The sequence below is a fragment of the Temnothorax americanus genome, unplaced genomic scaffold (genome assembly GCF_048541705.1).
Source record: "Temnothorax americanus isolate GAGA-0224 unplaced genomic scaffold, ASM4854170v1 Scaffold14, whole genome shotgun sequence".
NCBI classification, from domain to species: domain Eukaryota; kingdom Metazoa; phylum Arthropoda; class Insecta; order Hymenoptera; family Formicidae; genus Temnothorax; species Temnothorax americanus.
Genome location: NW_027509275.1, coordinates 282,073 through 309,193, shown reverse-complemented (window position 1 = coordinate 309,193; position 27,121 = coordinate 282,073). Strand labels below are relative to the sequence as shown.

At 37.7% G+C, this 27,121-nt stretch overlaps 4 protein-coding genes across 6 annotated transcripts; 3 read left to right on the top strand and 1 right to left on the bottom strand.

Annotated features, from left to right (window-relative positions):
* The first annotated feature begins 21 nt into the window (after positions 1-21).
* Positions 22-14,177, top strand: LOC143894574 (uncharacterized). 3 transcript variants are annotated; one of them, XM_077400955.1, is made up of 15 exons: positions 22-3,812; positions 3,885-4,020; positions 4,195-4,443; positions 4,769-5,493; positions 7,971-8,109; positions 8,734-8,961; positions 9,264-9,658; positions 9,909-10,323; positions 10,540-10,712; positions 11,036-11,174; positions 11,264-11,475; positions 11,602-11,749; positions 12,006-12,430; positions 12,531-12,720; positions 12,952-14,177. In XM_077400955.1, the coding sequence occupies exons 1-15, from the start codon at positions 3,701-3,703 to the stop codon at positions 13,619-13,621; spliced, it is 4,356 nt and encodes a 1,451-aa protein (XP_077257081.1). In that variant the 5' UTR covers positions 22-3,700; the 3' UTR covers positions 13,622-14,177. The 3 variants fall into 3 exon arrangements, with proteins under 3 accessions (XP_077257081.1, XP_077257080.1, XP_077257082.1); XM_077400954.1 differs by having other exon boundaries at positions 12,528-12,720; XM_077400956.1 differs by lacking the exons at positions 22-3,812; positions 3,885-4,020 and having other exon boundaries at positions 4,083-4,443; positions 12,528-12,720.
* A 377-nt stretch (positions 14,178-14,554) lies between these two features.
* On the top strand, positions 14,555-18,007 carry LOC143894597 (pyridoxine/pyridoxamine 5'-phosphate oxidase). Its single transcript, XM_077401000.1, has 6 exons — positions 14,555-14,797; positions 16,208-16,364; positions 16,617-16,716; positions 16,795-16,848; positions 16,992-17,191; positions 17,556-18,007. The coding sequence occupies exons 1-6, from the start codon at positions 14,653-14,655 to the stop codon at positions 17,719-17,721; spliced, it is 822 nt and encodes a 273-aa protein (XP_077257126.1). The 5' UTR covers positions 14,555-14,652; the 3' UTR covers positions 17,722-18,007.
* On the bottom strand, positions 17,669-19,923 carry LOC143894596 (histidine protein methyltransferase 1 homolog). The gene is made up of 6 exons (XM_077400999.1): positions 19,216-19,923; positions 18,794-19,033; positions 18,511-18,671; positions 18,209-18,444; positions 18,020-18,135; positions 17,669-17,944 (listed from the first exon to the last, which is right to left on the bottom strand). Exons 1-6 carry the CDS (start codon positions 19,259-19,261, stop codon positions 17,874-17,876), a joined length of 870 nt encoding a protein of 289 aa, XP_077257125.1. The 5' UTR covers positions 19,262-19,923; the 3' UTR covers positions 17,669-17,873.
* Positions 19,924-22,539: 2,616 nt separating this feature from the next.
* On the top strand, positions 22,540-26,821 carry LOC143894427 (peptidoglycan recognition protein 1). The gene is made up of 3 exons (XM_077400669.1): positions 22,540-22,852; positions 24,316-24,642; positions 24,999-26,821. The coding sequence occupies exons 1-3, from the start codon at positions 22,738-22,740 to the stop codon at positions 25,238-25,240; spliced, it is 684 nt and encodes a 227-aa protein (XP_077256795.1). The 5' UTR covers positions 22,540-22,737; the 3' UTR covers positions 25,241-26,821.
* The last annotated feature ends 300 nt before the right edge of the window (positions 26,822-27,121 follow it).

Sequence of the window (27,121 nt, the reverse complement as noted above, 5' to 3'; positions counted from 1 at the left end):
AGTGAACCACATATTTTTGTCTCGCGACGCGTTTCCGTTTCCAAGATGCAAAATATATGCAGAGAGCGAACGAATATTCGCTCTTCCAAGCAGCTTTGGTATTAGTTCGATTAGTCAAGTCGGATTTATGACAAACGCTCGCGTTGATTTATCGCGAAAATTAAATCGACAAAGTCAACGACAGAAATTATATCCGAATTTTCCATGTAAATGAATAATAAAAGTTAGCTAGGCAAAAAAGACTATATTTTTTGCATATTAAAATAAATAGATCTCGTATGGAATAAATAACGCGGTATGTTAATTCAAATTAACATGATTAGAATTATAATAACAAATTTGAAAATGTAATATTCTAAAAATAAGAAATTCAATTATTAACTACGGCGAATAACTATGTTCAAAATCTCCTATTTTAATAAGTTCCGATTCTAATTCTACTTCGTAACGTGATAATAGAAACGTGTGATCTTACGTCTTACATGTTGTGCAAAAATTAATGCACGCATAACACACGGTTTGCCATTAGAAATCAAATTTTCGCAAATTACAGCTAATTATTTTACGATTAACACTGCTTTTACTATTACTGTATATTGATAATTTTATATGAAACAACAGTATTCCACGTCGGTGCGTGAATTATTTATGAACGAAATAGAATAGGCTTATATGCTATTAATATTCTTCGCGAAGACTGCTAAACTTTAAGTTTGAATATTTTTCCTATGCAGACGACGAATTATTTTCGATATACTTTTAGGAAAAATCCTAACTCCTTAATTTTTTACATATATTATGATACGCACGTTCACGCGCCCCCTTCGGAAATATTTCTAAAAGATTTTATACCCATCAAAAATAAATATATTTGTGATAAAAAAATATATAATGCATTTATAAATAATTTTTCTTTGAGTTCCTTGAGTTAAATTATATAATCAATAACGTACAGATTTCATTGCGCACAGTATCCACGGTATCTGTGTGTGTGTGTGTGTGTGTGTGTGTGTGTGTGTGTGTGTGTGTGATGCTTACTTTATATTTCATTATTAAATAGATAAGACTAAACTGTGTGGGACACTTACATATAATAACATTTTAATATAATCGAGATAGGATACGCTCGTTCGAGATCTGAAAAGCTGCGCCTTCTCGGGAAATCTGCTCGTCTCGCTACGACAGAGAGTGATAATCACGCACAATGACTCATTCTCACTCCAGGCCGGGCCTCGTGGAGCGTAACGTCCCAGCTTTGTCTACGTGTAACTCATCCCATTTTTGTTATGTAAGCGTCCGTTTACTATGCATCTAGGCCCATTAGGACTGCGCGGCGGCGTCTTCGAAACTTACGCGCAGCGGCAAGACGCGCTCTGTGCTCAGGGTCGCTCGCGCGTGCGAGAGTCAAGGAACCCAAAACTCATGTTTTCTCACTGTATAATTCAAATATCGCGACTTGTATGTGTGTGTGTGTGTGTGTGTGTGTGTGTGTGTGTGTGTGTACGTGAAAGAGAGAAAGAGAGACCTTAAGCTCATGCAATGTGAAGGATTTATAGGAAAAAGAATTAATATACAAGCTCTGATACAGAGTATAAAAAATTAAAAAAAAAAGTAGAATTGTGAGGTCAGTATACATATCAAAACAATTAAAACTAATATAAAGTTATCAAATTACATTGTTGCAAATAGCTGTATCGAACGATAAACTCGTTTGATTAATTACTTGACGTACTTTCGAATCAAAACTACAGATAGATTCGTCAGGCTTCACACATCTGACTTCAGAACCGAAAAGATACGAGGATGTATGCACCGTTAGACGATAATGAACTATCCACTCGTTACTGAAATGTAGTGTAACTCCGAGATGGATGTAATAATCGCGTAGACGCGATTACGCGCGGCTTTCGCACGAGTAAAAGCGCTCGCAATTAGTCGAAAGCAAAGCGACATCGTGTTTTTTAATAGCCGGAGAATCGATTAGCATACCGCGTGAGCATAATGGAGTTTTATCGTCGTTTAAGAACAATAGGCCGTAAAACGGTAAGTACGAGATTGACTAACTGCAATCGCCGCGTCGTAACCGCAGCTCGATTTTACGCAAAGGGAATCGGCGCAATGATGACTTTACACGCCCTTCTCGACACGCGCCCGCATCGCAAGAACATTGTCCCCCCCAGTCTTTGACACGTGCGCGCAAGACAATTTGAGTTCCGAGGTTTGCCAAACAGGAAGAATTCATCTCGTCGTGCATTGCAACAGGTGCATTTTCACTTTCTTCCTCTTAACGATCGTACATCTTCGAGTGAGGTAATCAGGGTCTTTCGGTAAATGGGAGGATAGACCGTAAAACATTTCTCAAGATTAGATATTATTATAAAAGCATTAAAAAAAAACTCGATATAATATGTAAAATAACTTTGGTGTTAGAAATGACTACGTGGCAATTTCTATATTTAATTTGTTTGGCGTTTCTATGTTAAATGTTTCTATTTTTAAATGGTAAATATTCATAATATTTATCAGATAAACGTAGAAAGTTGCAAATGATTTTCTTATTGGCAGTGATGCGTATACAAGCCTTGATGGATATATGATGAAGAATCGTAGCTAAAGTTACTAACTAAATTTGCACGCGTGAGATATCGTGGATAATTTTACGCGAACGCGCAGGGAATACACAATTCGATTTCGCAATACTGCGAGCGTCGCGATCTGCTCCGTTCGCCGGTGCGTTAATTAAATGCAAGCGCGAAATCGCAGAGCAATGAAAAAGAGGAGAGAGAGACTCGCATGCGCGCGAATCTTCAAAGGAGCACACGAGCTCCTTTGAGCGTGCGAGCGTCACGCAAAGGAGCGAGTAGGAGAAGACGAAGAGAAGAAGCGGTACAAGCGGAGGAAGCAGAAGAGGTGATCATAATGCCGGGTCTGCTGTATAAGACAATGATACAGTTACACGATGCTCTCAGTTGTGAGCCAATCGTAAGAGGCACGACACAGAGGCCCCGTACGCGAAAGTATAATGAACCGCGGCAAGGACGACACGCTAATTACGCCCGGCCCGTTAATTAAAGGAACGAACGATCGTTAATAGTTAATATTGCCGGAAGAAACCAGAAGGTAGACCGTTCGGCGCGAATCGGCGCGATCTCTTCACTTCGCCGCGGGATGTCGATCAAGTCAGTGATCCAGTGAACACTCTGTGTAAAAAGATAGAAAAATTTTCTCCACAATGAGGATTATTTTTGCGATTGCATTGCGATTGACGCGTACACCGACCATTTTCTGATTTTTTTCTTGCAACGTTGGGAAGGTTGTTTTGTTGACAATTACCTCTGTAATCGCTGCGATCGCTCATCGTGTATGCGTATTTTCCGTCGAATGGACACTTTCAGGGACGTCTCGTGTGAATGAACCGTGATTCATAGATCGCGGATAGAATAGAACGTCAGATAACGGCTAGAAAGCAATAACTAAAGCGTACACGTGTGTACTAATAAGGATCGTACGAGTAAACCAGGATTAATTGAAACGTAAATGCACTTCTCGTCACATTTTTATGGAGAATAAATTAGATCATGTCACAATGATGTAGAATAATGAGAATCATTTCTATGAAAATGATGAAAACCGAAAGTTACATACACCATGTGAAAGTGAAATAAGGTATTATTAAAACGTGAAGAATTTATTAACGACAATGGTACATCAGCGGGGATTTCTCATTTTTATCATCTGTTTCCTGCGATCCTGTCGAGTATCGCATTCGATTGGTCTCACGATTGATAATCAACTTGTAATCGTCGCGAATGGTAAGTGACAATGGTTGGTCACCAAACGATATACTGAATATAACAATTAAATGTAATAATTACATCATGCAGATTGCTACACGAGAGTAGCCATCGGATCCAAATTGCCGGACATGGATATCTTTTCCAACGTCGCGGTCGGTAGCATTTCGGAATGCGAGGACGAGTGCTCGAAAAGAAGAAATTCCTGTAACGCGTTCGCTTTCGGGTATATGATGTCACATAAGTGCAACAGAAAATTCTAATTAACAATAAGAAGAAAAAGAAATATATGAACACAATATAAAAAGTCTCAAAACAAGATTATATAATTTTTGTTTCTAATATATGATTGCATGTGTTAACTCTCTGAAACCGTCTTTGTATACGTGTATTGATTTAGGATTGGCATCAAAGGTAACGGAACATGTGCGTTGAGTGCGATAATACCGAACCCTGAAGATCTACAAAGTCACGCCGATTATGATGTCTATGTGAGGAGTCAACGTTCGCCACATTGCGAGCCAGATCGACTTTATAAGATGGGAAGTGGTAATATCGGACAAGAAAGAAGAAATCAAACGGTGCCGACCTCGATATTCAGAAGCGGTCTCTTGGGTCCGACAATGCCAAATATCCCGTCAACTCCAAGGTACATAATTATCTGATTAAATTTCAAACAGGGAACAATCCCGTCGTTAGCACTTTGATTATTTTTATTCTTATCTCAGTCCCCAGTAAGATAAATATATTTGTGGCAAAAATAAAAGAATATTTAATGTTCAGCAGATTGTCAAAATACGTACTTTAAAAAGAGATTTTTTAAAATAAATGACTCGATCACAAATATTACTTTTAATCTCTAGATATTTTTACGCGTTTACTCATTTTATATAAAATATAATTTGATGCAAAAAATACAAACAACTGTATTGTATTTTTACTGTTATAACTGTTATAATATTTTTCACTTGAAGAACCATGGGGAATATACCTAACGGCCCTTCATATCAACAAGGATTTATGCCTTTTCTCGACGACGAGCGCCGGATCACCGATATCGTTAGAAACAGAAATCCGATGTCACCCACCAGCAATCCTTTCGGAACTAATAACGCGCAATTCGATAACTATGATCTATCAAATTGGAAGCCAGCCTTCGGTCAAAGAATGCATTCAGATCCGAAATACAGTCGCCCAAATTTCGGCGGACCGTCCTTTCAAAATCCTTTCACCGGTATCAACCATCTGAATTTTGGATCAAACTTAGATAACGATCTTCATTCGGTTAAGGCCCTCAACGTTCATAACGGGCCCTTCGAGGTTTTCTCGAGACCCATCTACGTCTACGATGAAGCCTCCAAAAACAGATCTCCGATGGATTTTGGATTTTGGAATAATCACGATACAACGAAAGATCGCACCACGAATCATCTTGATCAGCATCGGCATCAAGAATTTCTCAATAACGTGTACAAAAGTCAAGGAATTACCACGAGACCGAAGCAGAACGAGTTACTCACTGGAAATTATGATTTCCGCAAAGTCTCCTCCCGTCCAACTATTAGCAATTCTTACGACTTCGAGGCCAATAGAGCAAGAATCTCGAACGGAGGGTTCAAAGATACTTCCGACGTCTGGAATCCAGGACTGATGACGATGTTTCGCAACTTCGGCACGAGGATCACCGAAAAATCGAGATGTGAGTACTTCAATTCAATTTCGCTCGTGACCAATCATCCGTTTCTCTGCCAACATAGTTTTCGTTGCACGCAATCTGCGCGCGTAATGCGTAAGCTTTCGGTGCAATTCTAGCACCTCGAGAAACGGAAACGCGAATCTCTGCCTTTAACGAGGCGTACACGAAAGACCGGAGACACAAATCTTCGGACAACTTGTTGCTGCAGCTACGTCGCGTATGTGAGGCGCAACCTCACTTTTTCTATGCAGCAATCACAGGATTGCATTATACATATATGTGCTCGCGCCGCGTTCCACAAGTTGATTATCGCTCTCTTACGTAAAGCGACATTGTTCCGTTGCATTAATTCATTTTTCGGACGTAGAATTAAATAAATTAATTTCACATTATATAAATATATATAACAATATCACATTCAAACTATCGTGTCTAATTTTTCAGTGATTTTTATGTTACTCTGTAAATATTCTAAAGAGAAAAGATACGTATTTTTAATAGATTAATAATATCTTGTTGCGATATTTTCAAGCTAGAAATCAGTCGACGTTCAAAAAAAACCTGACGCAGTGTTGTACATAGCGTTAATTCATTATCCTCTACCATCAACTGGCTCAACTAGGCGGCTGCAGCCAGCTGCCGGCGTTTATCGAGCCGCGTTCATCTACAAACTGCCGATTGACAAATGGCAACGGCATTGACACGGATTTTAAACTATATGCGAATTAGCTCGTTGCATTCGTTGTTACTTCCGGAGTTAGCCACTCTTATCGCACAATTTACGCGCATCTTTTTGCCTATCGAGTTACTCGGCACAACTAAATAATTCGATAATGTTTCTCGGACTTGTAAATAATAAAAGTAAAAATATGATATACATTCAAGTTAAATAATGGTTACAAATAGTACGCGTCCCTATAGGAGTCAACGATTTTCTTACGTGAAGTTTGTCGTCCGAGCAACGACCGGCTAAAGGAAACCCGATGATTTTTCGCGATTGTGCCACTACAGTACATGACAAGTTGCACAAGGGAGAAATATAAACGCTGAGACACTACAGGACGCTCGGCTTCCGGTTCGCGTGATCTACGAGCATAAAACGCTTTTACTTTCGACAGCTAATCCCTTATTCCTGCCTGCGCTTCGAATTAATTGCGCGTAACATTGCGCGTCAATCTTTTTGATCAGGAATTGTTGTAATCGATTGGATACGACAGTTGCGACATGATTAATAAAATTTTATCAACAAATTGCTTCTCGAGCAACGAAATTCGAGTTATAACAGTCGCATGAGGGTCGCAATAATTAAGCCTAGCTGACTGACTCAAATCGCGGAAGTATAATTTTACTAAAGCCATGGTGCTACACATTAAGAGCCAGGCTGGTTGAAATAATTGAGGTAATTGTGACCCTGACGAATATCGTGAAGGACACTCGACGGCAAATCCCTTCTAAAATGATGTCACTCCTCTTTGATGTTCCTTGGCACAAAAGTTCTTTTTAACGACGGAAAAATGCAAATGGTTCCGGCAGTTGGTTTCTGGGTAAAGATCTTGCGGCGAATAAGTAATAATCTCTTATATATCTCGGTTGAAAATACAGACAATACAAAAAAATCAATAGAAAAGAATTCTTAAACGATTTGAATGTAACAACTCCTTTGGATTTCTAATAAGTTAAATATTAATTAAAATTCGAGGAAATAATGCTGATCTCGATAAAGTGAGCCAAAACAACGTTACAAAGATATATAAGCGCTTGCACATCTCAATTAAAGGTTTACATCCTGCAATTACTTAAAACGACAAGCGACTCGTAAATCCATTCTACGTAATTGCACAAAATACCGAATGACGATGCTCGGCAAAAGAATGAAACGTTCGCGTGTCCGTGAGCAAAGAAAAATAATAGTAAGTGGAATCATTAATGATCATGTAACGCTGAGACCCCTCCCCCGACGTGTGAGCAGTTCCTCCCACTATTCTCGCGGAAACGTTCACTTTTCTATAAAACGACGCGAGCCCGTAATTTCTCCGCTACTTTTTGCGTGATTTTCAGTTCGCGCCATTTTTCGCGCGGAACGTGCCGGAGTGCGCGGATCGGGGTGGCTTGAACGTGAAAATTTTCTTAGGAGACACCAAAATGGCTACGTCTCGCTGCAATTCGCGGTATATCGCGAGAGTAAATCGCGGCTCGAAGGAAAAACGCTGAAGCAAGAAACGCCTTGCGTACGTTCGCGTCGCCTCTCTCGCGATCTCGATTCGAATGGTACGTTCACTCCGGTAAATTCGTCGATCGAACGATGGGAATCATGTCGATACGTCGACGATGGTTGTGGACCTTTGTGTTAGCTGTAATTGCCCGACGGGCCACTTCGATACTTATAGTGGAGGACGAGTGTTCGCGTAAGTGACGCGGGAAAAAATGACGCCTGTAAAAAGTGCAAAGTTAAAATTTCTTTCTTTTTCTTTTTGCTACAGCGTGCTACAGAAGACTGCTGTCCGGTAAGAAAAGCTTGGATTTGCACGTCAGACGTGTCATTGAGTGCGAAAGGATCGAGGACTGTCATCGCGCTTGCGACTATGAGAAGCGTTTCACTTGCGAGGGCTTCAATTACAGGTAATTAGATTGTCTTAAATATTTATAAAAATCTAGAGAAATATTTAGAAGATTAGATTAGATTCATATAATTGGTTATAGACAATTTAAAAAAAATAAATCTGTCGCATTGAGATTAACTTCATAATATAAACATAATTATGCTCCGACGACAGAGAGAACGTCCTCGATGAATTCGTTAGTTCTAGATGTCTCGGTGATTTTTAATCAGATCTCTGTATTTCAGTAAAGTTCTCGCAAAATGGCCAAAAAATATAATTTGCATAACAGTTAAACGCGATTATTCACGCTTGGAATCTTTCAATGATTTTACGCGTTTCTGTACAAGTGCGTATATATATCTAGGGTACCTATTATCAGATGCACACGCAAAATACAATACGTATATATGCATGACCCACCGTGCGATTGCATCACGGACAATTTGATCGCACCACAATCTGTGACACGCTTCTCCGTCGAGGAGAACTATCACGCACGGGCCGGGCGTCGGGAAAGTTACCGCTGTTTTCCAACATTCAATTAACATATACTGAAAGAAAAACCGTTAAAGCCGTTCAATAAATAATTTAAATTGACGACGAATTTATTTATCACCGTGTAATCGCGATTTTATTCAAAAAGGCGCGTTGGACATAGAGCGAGAGGAATGTGCGAGATGACATCGGTACCTTATTCTTGTATGGATTTCCATCGGGACTTCGTATCGGATCCTCAATGCGATTATTACGAGAAGGATCCGAATTGCGCGGTAAACACGCCTGAGACGCGACCGTCCTGGTGGAACCAACCGTCCAGACCTGGTCAATCCTATGGTCCACCTTACTCTCCCAACGAAAGGCCAGATACAAGGTATAGTGATTAAGAACTTACCTATCATAATAATACAAAAAAACTACTACGTATTATGTTACATTAAAGTTCATCAGTACGAATAATCCTTGAGAAACGCAATTATTGTTCTCGATAAATTTATGTTTACGAAAGAACGGTAATTCACGAAGACGAAGGACGCTCGTTCCTCGGTAATAATTCAGCAAATTGCTTTCGTTTAACCAATCGCTCAAGCGTGACTTTAACGCGCTTCCTTTTCTTTTTATTTATCGTTCAGACAAAATAAGTTCCGCTTCTAATTTACACAAATTTGATGCAAGACCTTACGCTCCGGATCGACGACCCTTAAACGAAGTGCCACGGCCTCTGGATTACGATCGACGACCTTTGAAGGAAGTTCCGCGACCGTTGGATTACGATCGGCGTCCTTCGAACGAGATCCCACGGCCTTTGGATTATGCTCCCAGACCCGCGGAATATGATCGACGACCACCGCCTGTCTACGGGTATCCTAATCGCGGACTGTACGACGACATGTTTGGTCGAAGGAATTATCCCGATGATTCGATACGGGGTGGACACCCAGCGACGAGACCGGAAGATCGATTTGTCTATAGCGTTCAATTTCCATCTAGACGTCCCACCGACGATGATTTTTATAACAGGAACGTGCCAAGGGCGCGATATCCGAATAGAAGGATCGATCAAGACATAGGTAATGTCGAAACATAGATTTAAAATAACGCATCATTTTCTTTACAAAGAATTTTTGTTACAAAATATAAATGACCTGATTCAGACCAAGCGAACGAACGCGAACAAATACGAATGAACAACTTGCTTCGATGAGTACTGACAAGCGCGACGCAATTGCTGAAATAAATTATTCATTAGTGTTTGTTCGCGCTCGTTTGCTTGATCCGGATTCCGCTTTATTGTTCACATATATGTTCATCATGTCGCAGGGACGAACGAAATCGGCCCGTATTTGCCGGATCATCGAAAGGATCCGACTCGCGATTGGGGTTCTTACGGCATTTACGGCGGTTCTTACGGTTACGACACGAATTACGTGGGAAAGTTTGACATACCGAAGTATCCGAAATCGCCGTCTAAACCACCCTACGAGAACGATCAATTCTACGGCGAGTTTTATAATTATGGCGGCGCATTCGGATACGGCGATAATTATATGCCGGCTAATCAGGATTCGCTTTACGGCGGAACCGGAAGGACCGAGGAATGCTCTGTCCGAGCCGGTGCGGGATTCAGGCTTAGCCGAGGAGTCGTTCGGAAGACGTATCTGACGTCAAATCTGGACCAGTGCGAGAGTCTGTGTATTAATGAGAAAAGCTACGTCTGCATGAGTTTTAGCTACAGGTATTATATGTTTTAATAATGCATAATGGGAAAATTGTAATACTGTTGCCTCCAGTAGCACTGCAAATCCAAGTTATTTTAGCTGAAACTCTTCTTACACATTTTTTGCCGTTTTATGCGTGTAAAAACAACACACTTGGATTTGCAGTAAATATAACAAAATTTAACAGCGACTTATGTGACATTAATTTAATTTTTGATATTATAATTGGACAGATACAATGTAGCACCCACGGACCCTACCGACAATTGTCTTCTTAGCGACGTTTCATACAAAGATCTGAACTTTTACATTGACCTCGAGCCGGATCGTGATTACGATATTTACGCCATAGTCACCAACTCGAGAACATGCACGAAGAGAGAACCGAGTTCGCATCCTCCAGATGGTATACGATTTGATAGAATCTTTACTGTGAATTACCTTTAATACAAATGCAATTTAATCAAAATCATTTTTGATGTATTCCGTTTCCTAAACTTTCCTTAAATAAAACTGTCTTTCAAATAATGCAACTTATCGTCCTGAGCGTTGCACTACTGCCCCGATTGCGTTATGCGTTCCGCTTTGTGTTTCCGGTAACTATCAAACTCGACAAACACAACAATAATTTGTCTATCTTTTTTTTTCTCTCTCTCTCTCTCTCTCTCTCTACTAGTTCTATAAGATTCGCGAGAGTCACGAGGAGTTTTTTTTTATAAAACTTTTTAGAATGTTTTTGGAGAGTCAGAAGCGGATTCGGAATGCCCACGGATGTCGTTAGAAAATCGCTAATAGTCGACAATCTAGGAGAGTGTCAGGCAGAATGCATGACAACGCAAGACTTTATGTGTAGAAGTTTCACGTTCAAGTAAGTTTTTCATGCCAAAGTCGACAGTAGGCTAAATTAAACAGGTTGTTTTGGTAAAGTATCGTTTCATGTATCGTGAAATATTTCAGATACGGGCTGAAACAAGGACAATCGGATGCTTTAACTAACTGTTATATAAGCGACTGGCCGTCGCAAGATATTAACCCTGCCCATATGCCGGATATGGACGGCGCGGAATTATACGAAAGAGGCAGTTTCGGCAGAGGATGCGAGCCTTACGCTGTACCGTTTTTTAATATAGGACGGTTCAATGGCAAGCAATCTTCGCAAGGAGATGAAGGTACATCGATCTAACGCATGCACATTTATTACACTGAATATTTTATTTCACAACTGAATATAATCGCAGTTAAATATATATATATATATATATATTTTTGTTAATATGTAATAAATCTTTTCGTAGTATGTTATTCTGGATATAACAAGCCGTGCAAATTGACACCTCATGCTGTTCTCTTGGCAACGTATGTGAATTCTGAACAAGATTGTCGACAAAAATGCTCGAAAATGAGAGAAGCCGATTCCATTCCTTGCATGTCCTACAGTTACAAGTAAGCATACGTTAAGAAAATTCTTGTATGATATTTTGAATTTAACAAATTAATATAACAATATAACGTGCACGTTTATAATAATACATAATTCATTATAATACATAATTTCCTATAAATCGAAATTTATTTTTAGTTATAATTTAAATAGAATTAATAAAAAAAATGATTTTTATTCTTTTATAATAAAAATCTCAAAATAATATTAATTATCCTTAATTCTTATTATTGCATATTAACTGTGTTTGGTTTCCAGGCTCACTACGCATGGCACAGAAGAGAACTGTTTACTCAGTGACGTACCTACAAGGGATTTGCGACCGGGTCTGGACTATACCTACGACGATGATCACGTTCTTTACGCATGGAAGGACCTCGATCCCTACTGCATGATTATCGGTTATTCGCTCGATGACGATCATGTATTTGGTGGACTAAGTCCAATGAAGCCCCTGCTTCCGGATCATTCGCGACCCGATTTTAGTCCTGGCAGATACCCGAGTACGAGACCCGATGATATGTATCCCGAATCAAGGCCTTTCTTTACGAAACCGGGCGGTTATGGCGTGAGACCGTTCGATCCCGATAGGCCCGACCCATATCTTCCCGGCGGTTACGGATATGGCAGCAGTTATGGAGACAAATTCGAATACGGAATTCGTCCCGGTGGATCTTTTCACCGTGAGTGGATCCGACAATTACGAACTTTATACAATTATTCGCGAAATTTTGAGTAAGAGAGACGGAGAAAGGTGGGTCTAATTAATTTCTTCTAAAGCAGCGGACGAATATTCGACTTTCCGTTACTACACGGTAAATGGTTACCCGTGCAAGAGAGGTACGAAGTGCGAAAAAAATAAACTTGCTGGATTTTGGTCCTGCGAGACCGAAGGAGGCGGATTCGACAGCTGGGACTATTGTTGCGCGCCGACTCATCATTGCGGCTTCTCGCAAGGATATCATTATCAATGGTATATCACTATAACGCGATACAACGATATATCGCAATATACGATATATAATATACTCTTTCGCTTTTCTTTTTACATATCTAATTTCACAGTATCACAGTTGACGGTACTTATATTCAATGCGGTAAAGGAAAGATTCTTTTTTTTTTTTTTTTGACGAAAATTAAATGTAAAACAGAGAAAACAGAACGTCAAAAAAATATAATAAAATAAAAAATAAATTAATTGCAGGTGCTACGTAGGATTGTCGGAGGACCAATGGCGCCCTTGCAGCGAAAAGTACTACCCCTATCTCCCGAGTCCGCGACCGATCCGACCGACGATCGGTGGTGAGGATCGCTACGATCGTCCCGAGCGTCCCGATCGTCCATACGATCCCGGTTACTACGGCAGACACTGGCCGATCACGTATCTGCATCGAGAACCGCCGCCGAATTGCACGGACTCGCTCGCGTCCGCCGACAATAGTGGCAATCGTCGTTCGAACGAAACTACGACCTCGACTACGATCAAAACGCCGAGCAGCACCACCGCGGTCAAGAACGGTGAAAACGGCACCGCAAACGTGAGCAAAGTGCGCCGGCGACGGTTACGAGTGCGCACGGCCAACGACACGCGGAATGATCGTAACGCGATTTTCTCGCGAAAGATCGGCGCCGGGATCATCGCGAACACGACGCGGATTCGCGAGGATCAAATGAGCCGAGACCGCGCCGGGAAAATCGAGCGGGTTTCAAGACCGACGAACACCGAGCCGCCGCATGCCGCGCATACCGTTGCCTCGTTCGTGACGACGAACCACGTCGACGACGCGCAACTCGAAGGCGCGAAAAATAACAACGGAATGATCAAAGTACCTCTGATCGCGCCAAATAATTCACTGCCAGTGGCGGGAGCTTAGTTGTCCGAATTCGACCGCTCCGCCATTAAAGAAGCGATAAGCTTCAAATCGGGACGATATTACTTGAAATTTAAAAGTCGGACGAGACGAGCCGCGAAATACAATTTAAGATAACTGAAATATCATGCTAACGATATGTTTATTTAAGGAATATAAAAATTATATTTATAACCGAATGAATTAACGATGATTAGTTTTGTAAATATATAGATATATGCAGATCTTATAAATATACAAATATGAAATTGATTTCCGCTACAGATTTAGAAACGTCGATATCCATATTATCGCGCTTAAAATTCAAGATGTCGCTATTTAAGTAAATATCAAACACAAAACGCGTCATTGCGCCTATATAACTCTTGGCAAATAAAGAGATAAAGATTGAGATGCTTCCACAATCTCGAATTTTTGAACCATAATACCATGAAATTGTACGAACGACAATTCGTCCTATCGCGATTTAATTCATAATTGCAGTCAACTTAATTATTTCATTGTTTGATAATTATTTGTAAAAAGGATTCATATAATAAAAAATTATGATATTACTAGATGTATGTTGGCTATTTACTCAATAACCACAAAAATGTTTCTAGAGTTGAAACGTTCCTAAGTGCCAACGTGCTAATTACGAACCTACGTTTTGTCCGCGCCATCTAATGAGAGAATAGAAACAACAATTTCAATGACGGATTACTACATGGATTTACGAGACGCTATTTTGAGGCTCCGAGCTTTTTCAATCGCAAAAAAATTACATTTTTTTATACTTTAAAAAGTTTTACAGAGTATTAAAAATGGTGATATGTAACATTCTTGAAGTATGTCCTTTAACTTCTAATTTTTAACAGCTTAAATAGGAAAAAAATGTGTCTAGCCTATACGTGACATTTTAAGTAGATTCGTTCGTTACTGTGGTCCTATCATGAGATAGTGGAAATTACTGATTTTATCAGGAAATAACTTATTACGTTAAAAGATAACGCTGACGGGGTACCGCTCCTTTTTCCCGTTTGAGTATTGACTCGATGCGTTCCATGCATGCGCGGTTAGCGTCAGTCGCGCTTCGTTCGTGCAGTAAGTCGGTCAGCTGTTCCGTCGTCGAGCAATTGGGCGCACGATCGTGCAACGTCATGTCGCTCCGGAATGAGAGTTACACCGTTGACATTGGAGGTAAATCAATAACCGCCATACTGAGCTGTCAGTTTCATACGATATCATGAGGCCTGTTCGTTTTATCTAGACTTCTTGCACAGTTCATCCTCTTTCCTCTTTTTCTTTTTACGTTGGAGAGAAAAATAGAAAAGATGAACTGTGCAAGAAGTTCAGTTAAAAGGAACAGGCCTACTAATATTGCCAAAAGTTAAATAATTCTATTATTACATATATACACAATCACGTAATTATAAGAAGCGAGAAAATTCCTGCGACGTGCATTAAAATAAAAATGCTTTTCAATAAGATAGCGTTTGTAATTGATAGAATAGAGTTGTAAGATATACCGAAAACTCTTTTTTCATCCATATATATCAAACTGAATTATGACTAATTAAGGACAAAAACAAGCTGTTTGACAATTGCCGAGGTGAAATAAATATTTAAATTTACATATTAAATTATGACAAAATGGGAGTTTTCGGTATTAATACTAGGACAATTTTAAATGTAACAATAATTGCTTTCCATTTACACTCAAAGTGATCTGAGTCACTTAGTTATGTGAGTATTTTATATTCAGGTAAGATATGTCATTTTGTTTTTACCTGTTTATTTTGGTGACAAAGCTATCGCATAATAATACAGGTTCATAGCCTCACTTTTAATGTGAGTCTATTATTAGATTCATTAAAGCACCGCATGGTCTTGATTGTGGATAAAAACTCAGTTGAATCTCACTTGCCAGCATGCAAAAAGAACGTGCATTCAACTGATTGTGAGTTATGACGTCACAAGTGAGAATTATCTGAGTTTTGATGTGTAAATGGAAAGCAACTAACATTACTCTAAAACGAAAAATAACGCTGTACGTCACAAGAATAATTTAGCTTTTTAACGTCATTTATCACACGCCTTTTAGTTCACAATTTTGCAAAGTACCTAACGCTGTGTAGGCGCTGTCAACGCGGACTTGGCAATCGAGTCAGCAGGAGCCTTAATAACGAATTTTTTAAATCAACGTTTAATTTACTTTCTCGAAAGTGAAACCTCGTACATTTTCGACCTTATACATATATGCTATTCTTATATATCTTCGTGCTTCTCTCTTATTATTAAAAAAAAAGCAAATGAAAAATTTGGCAATTATATATATTAATATAAATATTTATTTGATATTTATTCTTACTATATATATCAACATTTTTGCATGTAAACTCACTTTTTCTTTCTTGTTATACTATTTATTATAGCACACTCCATAATTAATAATTAACCATATGCTAATGATTAATATAAAATTGCTAATTACTTAAAAATAATAATCGAGAAGTTATTGGAAAATGTTCCGAAATTAAAAAGTATTTTCTCTTGCTTTGAAAATTTATTGACCTACAATCTTTGATTCTTATATAATTTTTCCTACAGATATGCGAGTAAAATACAAAGATAGAAACGAGACTTTCACGGAGGACAGTTTAACTAGCAAAGAGCCTATCGGACAGTTCAAAGCATGGTTCGAGAAGGCATGCAATACTCCACAAATTATGGAGCCCAATGCGATGTTTCTTGCAACAGCAACGAGGTAACTTCTTTTCAATTTTTCAGTTCTAAAATATACACGTCTTGTAATAAAATTAAATATAAACACATATATGTCATATCCGTTATTGAAAAAGACAAAAGGTTTATGTGGATAGAATTGGCAATGTTTTACACAGTCTTTTAGCTAATGAAATTACCAGTTGCGCAAGAGAAAAATAAGAGTTGTAATAAAACTAATATTAGTATGTCAATACATTCACGTTACATTCACGCAACTTGACGATTGTTGCAGAGATGGCGTACCATCCGTGCGCGCGGTGTTGTTGAAAGGCTTCGGCACGGACGGCTTTAAGTTTTGCACGAATTACGAAAGCAGGAAAGGCCGCGAATTAGTGAGTTCAGATATTTAATTGATATTCACGTGATACCAAGGAGACGAACAAATTTTGTATTACTCGGTTTATTTACAGGCTGAAAATCCACATGCCGCGCTGACCTTCTACTGGGAATCTCTTAACCGAAGCGTACGACATTTATTATTTTTTTACACCAGGTTTAATTTTATAAATTGCAAAGTTTCCAAGATAGAATTATTTCTTACAACGGCGCTTTAATCAATTCTTCCGTCATAATCATTTTGTTGGGTTTTTACTACCAATTATTTTAGGTACGTATCGAAGGTATCGCGAAGAAAACCTCGGCGGAATATTCGGATTGTTATTTCCAAAGCCGGCCGTATGCGAGTCAGATCGGGTCTATGGCCAGCAAACAAAGCAGCGTGATCGCTAGCAGGCAGACTCTCATTGTGAAAGAAAGAGAGCTGCTTGCACAATTCCCAGAGAATCAAGTTAAAAGACCTGCCCACTGGTAGGTATAATTAAAAAATAATTAATATATTATTAGTAAATCATTATATATCAAATATATAATAGATTAGAGAACGCGCGTGTAAAACATTGACCGTTTTTTAAATTAATTATTTCGAAATAAATTATTTCGAATATAAAGGTTTCTTACACGAGAAACACGTATAAAAGCAAAGAAGATTAATAGTCACGTGCGATGGTACACTGCCATACACTCTCGCTTCGTTTAGCAACACTAATACATTTAATATTGCTGATGACTTAACCGTGAATTAATATCGTCGTGCATCTGCCACGTGTATAATTTCCAAATTTAGATCGTTTATTTATAAAGATCGTTCATTATATCACATATTCTATTTCAGGGGCTGTTATCTCGTCGTGCCACATTCCGTCGAATTCTGGCAAGGTCAGAGCGATCGTCTTCACGACAGAATCCGTTTCAGACGTCCAAAAGCGGACGAGAAAATAGACAATATTCTCTTGCACCAAGGAAAGGACGGATGGGTTTACGAAAGACTTTCGCCATAGAAAAACATTTATTGACCAAGTTAATGAGCTTTGCGTACACAAGAAGAGAAAACAGCCAAACAAATCTTGCCGCGGAAGAATCGCTATTGTTGATTATTGCAACATTCCGAGCCGATATACCTCATATTTTTACGAATATTATATCCGTAATATTATTCGTCACCAGACATGTGATATTTTTCATGGGATTTTCTCGTGAGCTTCAGGATTTCTCTGTTTACGCCTAAAATGTATACAGTCGATATCGTCGAATATCGAAAGAGAAATATATTTAAAATTAATTGTTTATCACACACACCATCTTGACTTCTCCACACCGATTTGACGTCGAAGCATCCGTCCTTCAAGATGAGATTCTCAAACTGTCTCATCCCACCACCCACGCCAAAATAGTAGGTTTTTCCAGCGACAAATCTAATAGAAATCACCCGTTTCTAAACTTAAGTTTTGATATAAAAATGAGGCATCAGTGATCCAATGTACTCACACAGTGCCGTCGTCTTTTAACTTTGTCTTAAAAATCTCGTACAATTTTTTATGATTGTCCGAATTGTAGATCGTTTCGCTCGTAAAGATATAATCGTACTTCTTATTTTCGTCGAGTAACGTCGCGAGAGAAGCCCAATCCCCGGCATAAAATTCACATTTTGTCAGTACAATCGTACGATCGTCAAAATTCAGTAGCACGTTCGGAATGGTCACGGATCTTAGCACTTCCTCGTTCTACAAAAAATTGTTATCGTTAATCGCGGCCCACTTTTCAGAGTGACAATCACAGATCATACGAACGTAATCTTGGAAATGGACCACGGAATTTTTGCGAAGAGATAGAAGCCCAATCATTCCAGCACCGCATCCTAAATCCATGACGAGTTTGTCTTTTAACTCGATCTCCTTCTCCAGTATATACTGACCCAAGTCGTACGTGCATTCCCAGATTTTTAACCCGCCTTATCGCACAACAAATTTTTAACGCGTGTATTAATGAAGTTTCGGGAATTCGAATAAAATTTAAATTGTCAGTAAAGTAGCCTGAGAAAGCTTTAAACAAATTTTAATTAACAAAAATCACCTTCGTATTTCGCTGGAATGAGATCGGAATGTTTCGACTCGGCCTCAATGATATTCTGATAATTTTGATCTGATAAATCCTGTGTTACTTTATCAGAGCGAATTAACTTTAGAGTGCAACCAGGAAACACTTCAGTTTCTGCATAATAATCAGCCTGATATCTTGCTCCGATTTGTTCGGGCGTTATTTCGAGTTTTGTAGCGGAAATCCATTCTAATTTCTGCTTCTGTTCGCTATCCTCTAAAATTATTTAAATAAAATAAATAACTCCTTTGCGCGTGCATACTTCGTAAAAATTGAAAGATACAAAAAGTTGAATATTCGCGGGAAAACAATTTCACAATGCTCTAACCGCTCTAACCTCAAATTACGAACAGGCACGTGTACCTCTAGACTTATCCCAAAAATATGATTAGTCGTACCTTCAGCAGTGCCAGCTGCATCTTCCGCAAATCCAAACTTGAACATTTGTTTGCTAAGTTTGAATTGTAAAATGAGAAAGCTATACGCGTCTCTGGTAAAATTAAAATACTAGACAGGGTATAATATCAATAACTAACGTTTCTCAGTGTAATGGTAAGCCGATGGTAACCCAGAAAACTACTGGACCACTTCTCGAGCTCGAACTTGCTTGGAGAAACGCGACACCTGGTATATAGTCGTGCAATTTCTAGCACTAGCAATTAAGAGAGCACTAGCAATTTAAAGAGTAGCATTATCTGCATTATATGTATGTAATACTTCGGAGTTTATAAAAGATGAAGAATATATTTGCTGACAACGTCAATACTGTCTTATTGTAGCACAATCTTATGATGCAATATACTCGAACAAGTTAAACTCGATGCTAAGTGGATCCATTGAAGAAAATTTTAAATCACAATTCCATTGATGCAAATATAGTAACTGCTGTTGTATTTGTTTGCTCTTTGTTAAAGAATTTTATCTTGATACATTTGCAAGATAATACATTTAAGACCAACGTGTTGCGTCAATTCATTTCTACGGAAAAGAGAGCTGAGGGAGAGAGAGAAAGAGTCGAGAAAGAGAGAGTAGCGTTTCCCTATTTTTCTACAATAATGTAGTACGTGATCAAATTCTCTAATAACAATTATACCTGATTATTGCCTGATAATATGACAATTTTCCGAATAAACAATCATTAATAACAACATCAACGTAATCGATTATTATCAACATAATCATCGATATCGCTCCCGATAAGATTGACAATAATTCTCGACTATAATTTTATCATTTGTAATTTCAAAAGAAAAATGATGAATTTTCTGAAGAAATTTTTTAAGCTATTTGGTGTTCGTTTTAAATTATTATAGGGGGGTCTCGCTCTTATTCACTCTTATTACAAAAAGTATACGTTGCTTCGATATTTCAATTGTATGACTTGCATGACGTTCGGTTCATATCACGTTACGTTGATTACCATCACTATTTTATCGTTCAAGTAGTTATCGCAATTGATCACGATGTTTTCCTATAAATCCTATAATTATATTTTTCATGTAAACAGTCAGTGGCAATCGTACGTTTCGCGAGTTTTTTAAATCGTTCTCTAATTAATTTTTACTGCTTTGATATATAACATCATTATTCGCGACTACGCCAATGACTAACGATTTTATCACGACTATCTACGACAGTGATTTGTATATACTCCGTTTTTTTTTTCCTTCAACTTTTTTTCAACTTTTTTTCTTCAGTAATCATGCTGCATCACCTAGCGCCTATTTCCGAGGATAGGATTATACTCTTCAGTGCATTCGTGGATCTCGATATTAATTCTATAGCATATAGTGTTAAATTAATGAGTTTGTTAATATATCCTTAGTTACATCCTTAGTTATATCGTTGTAGGAAATAGAAGTTCTTTCAAGAAACAACTTGGCGTGTTACGAGAATTACGCCAATGATAAACAGTCGCAGGAAACAATTAGTTGACAGCTAGATGACAGTGCACTATGACGGGCAAACAAAAGTCATTCGACGCCTTTCATAAATAAGGCGTTATCTCTAAATCACACTCTCGCAACATGGATAACGATATATCCCCTCATATTATATGTTGATGGTTATTATTCCGAGCAGAAACAGAATAAAAATTTCTACGTCGACACATATTTTGTCTACTGTAACTCAGTGAAATCGAGTCTGTCATGTCAAGTGCAAAACAATGTTTTCGTCTATTTTAATTATTTTTACTTCATTATTGCAGCGATGATTTCGATAATTTCGATGTCATTAAGTTACTAGCAATATTATATATATGAAAGGTACAAGAGAAAAACATGGCTATCTTGTGGCATGTTTCAAAGAACTTTCATAATCTTATCTGTTTTACTCAAGAATGCATTTACAATGACAAATACAATTCATTAGAAATAAGACTATTAGAAAGATGTACCGTGCTGGGAAAAAACGGTCATAGTCACGCGCTTAGGCGGAAAGGAATCAGAGTCTAACATACAATATAAACATTAAGATACGTTCCGATATTCACTAAATTTTGTACTAATTTTTTTCAATAGCTTCCTACGATATCTGATGTCTTGAAACTTAAAATTGCGTTGGTTTTTTTTTTTTTTTTTTTTTTTTTTTTCCCCCGAAATTACTCCGGATGGATCGGACATTGATCGTCTTTCCCCTATACCCCTCATATATGTAAATTTGTAAGAATATCTGATGCATAATTTACCATGTAAATATACAGGCAACGATATATATACATACATATATACATATGTTGGATAGAGTCAATTTGAGCGTAGTTCTGATGTTTGTGCAAAATGCATCGTTTTTTCATCATCAGAAGACAAATATGTTATTATCTGTCAGATATTATAGATCGGATATCCAAACGCGCAAAATAGCAAGTCATTAATATTATTCACATTATTCGTAGAAATGTATGGGCATTTTAACAAATTGCGCGCTGATGTTATTTATCAAAAATTCTCGAACGCTGATGTGATCAAAGCGGTCAAAATGAAAGAATAATTAAAAAACCGATTCACTAAATAGAATTTTATGTGTTCCGTATTACTATCGCGATATTAATTAATTTACGTAACTTCTAGATACCGCGCGTTATCGGAAATTCACGATCCAATTTGATAAGACTGTACAACTCAAGTTCGTCGTAACCAGTAGCTCATGTAGAGAAAAAGTACTAAACTGTATTAATAAGAAAAATATATATATACGTATAATAAATCCGATCAATTAATAAATAGTAGTTCGAGACTTCGAAATAATCTTAAATCTAACTTTAATGCATTTCACCCGCATTTAAGTATTAGAAATGCCGCACTCAAGTTGAAGAAAAAGATGATTTTTTTTTTAGACTGAGTTGATATCTTACACATTTTTCGGTTATTTGTTTTATGAAACTTTTTTAGTACTTTTCTGTCTCCAACTTTTTACAACGTATATACCTAAACGCATAAATATTAATAGCATATATTTATCATTTTGATATATATGTATATATATATATATATATATGTGTCTCTCACATGCTTCTTTTTTATGTGATTATTTTCACAGTATAATTTCTCGTCAAGTTATCGTTACTCAATCATTTTTGTCAATCTCATTAATCTCAATCATGTTCGATTTCTTATCGCGCAAACAGCGTAATATCACGTCCTTCCGCGTTTCGATTGCAATCGCAGTCGATGCAGCTATTGCACGAATTTATAGCGAGAAGCATCTCCTCCTTGAAGTCGTCGTCATTGTCGACGTTGTGGTCGTTGTGACAAACACGCCGAAGAGGGGATAGGGTTAAGGGACCAAACGGGTTGATTCTCAACGACTCCTCCGAGGGGACTTCCCGGTTATCGTCCGGTTTTTCGTTTAAAAGCAGACGGCAACACGATGGCTACCCAGTTTCATTTTTGACGCGCGCTGTAACAGTGTCAATCACTATGAGGTCATCTTCTTACCTCATCCGATTGTCCACGCTATGCGCCTTCGTACTCCTTCTCGAGTACGCGGCGCTCGCTATTCCCATTGACAACACGAATTTCATCAATGCAACCGGTAAGCCACTCGGGAATCAAAGGCTTCGGTAAAAAAGTATATCATATTCTCAAAATTAATTCTCCCTCGTCGAAGAAATTGCGTGACATCAATGGTAATATTGTGGAAGACCGTGCAATTAGATCGTGTATTTATAAGAAAATTTATAATAAATGTGAAAAAGCAATCTTTATTGTGTTATACTTATAATTAAAATAAATATTAAATAATCTACAGCAGAATATATAACTTTTTCTAATACTATTATTCGCTTTTGCGGTTTTTTATATCAAGCCTTTAATGGTTCTCTTTTGATTGCTCTTGCATAAATCAGCATCTCTCGAAAGGTGTCTCATACTTTTTCTAATCCAATAAGAATAAGAAGTGCTTGCTTTTTTACATATATTTTTTTATGTGCATTAATTTTTTTAATAAAAAAGTATTGCAAATCCGCAAATATCCACGCCGAATTAATTTTTATTTAACCTCGACAAAGCTCGACAAGTTCAAAGAGATCTGCAATTTTTCGAAAGCGTATACTCAACTATCATGCGTCACCTGCATGCAAATTAAAATGTTTAATCATCCTAATAAAGTCCACGTTTAGATATGATAAGTATAATAAATGCACGGCTCACAGCAACGAAACTTTTGCTAAAAGTATAACCTACATTTGCAGCGAAGCAGTGGCGTTAGCGACTTAGTGACTGTCCGGTTTTCTAGCAACAGTGTTACAACGCTTAATATAAAATTAAAATGTTTAATTAAAAATTAAAACAGTTGTTTAAAAATAATACGCTAACATGATACATGATCGGTTTGTGCGACTTCGTGAAAATGCATAATCGGCCATGCTAAAGTTCGAAAACCTGTTTACGGTGCTCCTATATGAAAGAAAACCGTGTGCGACAGTTTTCTCTTTGAAGTGCGTTACAATATTTTCTGCAAAATTGTTCCGTTAAGTCGTATATCATGTCGATAAGTTGATTTGTGTGAGCGGACGTGCATCGAGAAAAAGTGAAATTGTTTAGCAACAAAGAACAATTATGCGCTCCTCGTGACAAGCGCGCTTCGATAATTAGTTAGTATTTTTCCAAAGTTTTTCCAAAGTCCGAGCCAAAATTATTTTACAACTCGGAAATCCGATCGGGCAATCTATCACCGTATCTCAAGGACAAAATAATTTCTGCACGTTAGAAGTACATTTGCAGTTGCGCAACTAATTGCTAAAAACGTGCTGGCTAATTAGTTGGCTCCAATTTATACCTGCGTGTTCTGCGCGACGATGCAGGAAAATCATAATTTTTTATCATTATTATTATCAAGAATTCATAAAGCATTAAATAGTAATTACGCACGCTATATAGTTTAGCGTATACGTTAAATCTTTCCGTCGATCTTTTAAGACCGTCTAAGTCTTCGGAGAATTAATTTAATTAGAGAGTAATTTGTTAAAAATAACGGATGGGTTTCCGGTTCTCCAGAATGCCCGAGAATCGTCAGCCGAAAGGAATGGAAAGCCAGGGAGCGTCGCTGTTTCGAAATAATGCCAGTAAGACCTGTACCGTACGTGGTAGTCCATCACGGCGGCACAGATACATATTGTTACGATCAGGAGTCGTGCTCCGCGATCGTTAGAGCCTACCAAAACTTTCACATAGACGATCACAACTGGTGCGACATTGGCTATAGTTTCCTCATTGGCGAAGACGGCAACATCTACGAGGGTCGTGGTTGGGATGGCGTTGGCGCGCATGCACCTGGATACAACACCCAGAGCATCGGCATATGCGTCATAGGAAACTTTACCGGTAATTAAGACATTACAAACATGATTAATTATCGGTACACGTAGACTAAACGTTCCATCAAAAAAAGATTAATAATTTTTGGAAAATTGTTGGAAATAATTGACAATTTTTTTTTGTTGGAAAATCATTCTTAGTTACGCACCAGCCTCTTGCTACAATTAAGAGATATTAAATTGCATTGATCAAGGAAGAATTACTACTTAAAATTATTACTCAAAAGTGCTATCTCAAGTTGACTTTACTTTAGAAAAATTCGTCTTTTCTGTAAAACAACATGCCTTGAAATATCGTATCACGAAAAAAACGTCTGCGTCAGAGGATTCATGCGTGACGCACATAAATGTATGATTTCGCAGGCCGTCTTCCGAATGCGGCTGCTCTAAAGGCGTTGAACGACCTGATAGCTTGCGGGGTTTCACTTGGCAAGATAAAAGACAACTACAACGTGATTGGTCATCGACAAGCGAAGGCGACGGAATGCCCTGGCACCAGCTTTTTTCACAAGTACGTAAAAAATCTTCCCGGTTGGACTGATCATCCAAAACCTCGTAATTCCCCTGACACGAAGCCGATAGTGCAAGAGGACGACACCGTATAGAGAAAAACAGCAAATCGGACACTATTATACTCTATAACGGAATTCCTAGATCATTGTAAAATAGACCGCAATTACAATAAATCCTAAGTATAGAACAAATATTTGACGTAACAAAGGACTGTAAGTATCGCAAAATTATTTATTCTTATTAGAAAAGATACTTACAGTTTACAGTCGTATCCTACGTCGACCTGTCGTATACTTCGTTTTACTTTTTTTTTATTTATAAAAAGAGTTTGATAGATTCGCATGATTATGTCAGTAGCTTCCAAAAATTCGCTTACGTTATTTGTTGTTAGTAAGCGAAGTTTAATTTTATATTAACGTGTATATATATATAATAGTTTTCCAGTATGTGTGTGTTAGGTATACCGAATATAACTGTTGCTACCTCTGCTATTAGATAACATTCTCGTTGTCATGAACGGTCGTTTAAATAAAAGAAAATAGAAAAATATGTTACTTATATATGTAATAATATAGTTAAGACGTTAAGACGCCATCGATAAAACTGTCATTAGGTGAAAATGCAAAGTTTATGTATACGCAGTGTTTTAGACATATCGTTAAAAAAGTCAAACGAGCTGTCCTAGAGAATGTGTCACAAATATCTCTCACGCAAGTTCGACAAACGAGATCAATGCCACTGTCGCCTTAGTTCGCGTGCAAGCCGTACTTTTAGATGACTATGCTCATTACAACGATATATGCTCTCTAAGGTCACGGTCTTCGGGTTTAATTAGCGACAATGGTGATCGAACTATCACGGTGCTGCACACGATTGTCTCTGACATAATTTCGCATGGATTACTCCGATAAAATCTTTTCAGGTACTCTGTTCCATAATGCATATAGATTACGATCGCGGATTTCATGGATATTGTTTAGTTAGCAAATATACATATATTGAAAATATAAACGATAAGATTGTACATATGTCTTAAAAAAAAAAATGATTTTTCGATCGGTAAAACTATTTTTTGCAAATTGCGAAAATTACATCTGAAAAACTGACCTGTTTACTGCATTTCTCAATCTCGTTAGCGCAGCGCAGAAAACGACGAACTTTATCTCCTGATAGTAAATCTGAAAAAAAAACCGTCAATTAATCAATCACGAAGAATAATCATCTCTTGGGAATGCCTTGAAAAACACTGTTTTGCCGAACACGTGAAATCGATAAGATAATAGGTATCGTGCGTAATGTAACGTAATCGTAACGTCATTACCATATATATTACATATATTGTTTTTCGAGCAAAGGTCAAAGAGCTCGCAAGACACAAGAATCCCGAGTTATAGATTTGTGTAGTGCATTTCGTTGCTAACGTTAATAAAAGTTTCGATCAAAGCGCGAGCAAATAGAAATTTTGATACACATTTGTCAATATTAATTTTATGTATAGTAGGCGTCATTAATGCCTTCCACCTGAAGCATAGTACATGTAACGTGCACTATAGAAATCCCAAGAACACAGCTAGGAAGGCATTAATGACGCCTTCTGTACATCATAATATATGATTAGGTCAACATGTGCGATTAGCTCGTTAGTGTTCCTTAAGAGAGCCTGTTTTTTTTTTAAGCAATATAAATGATTAGCGACATGCTATCTCTTATTTATCGTTTTTATTCATATGCATTTAAAATATATGTATGTGATCGTTGCGTTGTTTCATATTTGTCATTAATCAATAATAGATACGATTAGTTTGTCATGTTCGCATATTATAAATAATTTCATGAAAGGGGCTAGCGAAATTATTAATAATAGATAGTTTTGTATATAATAGTATTTGTGTACAATAAAATAAATCTGTATTATAATACTATTACAATAATAAATAATTATATATTGAATATATAATTATGTCAAATATTTA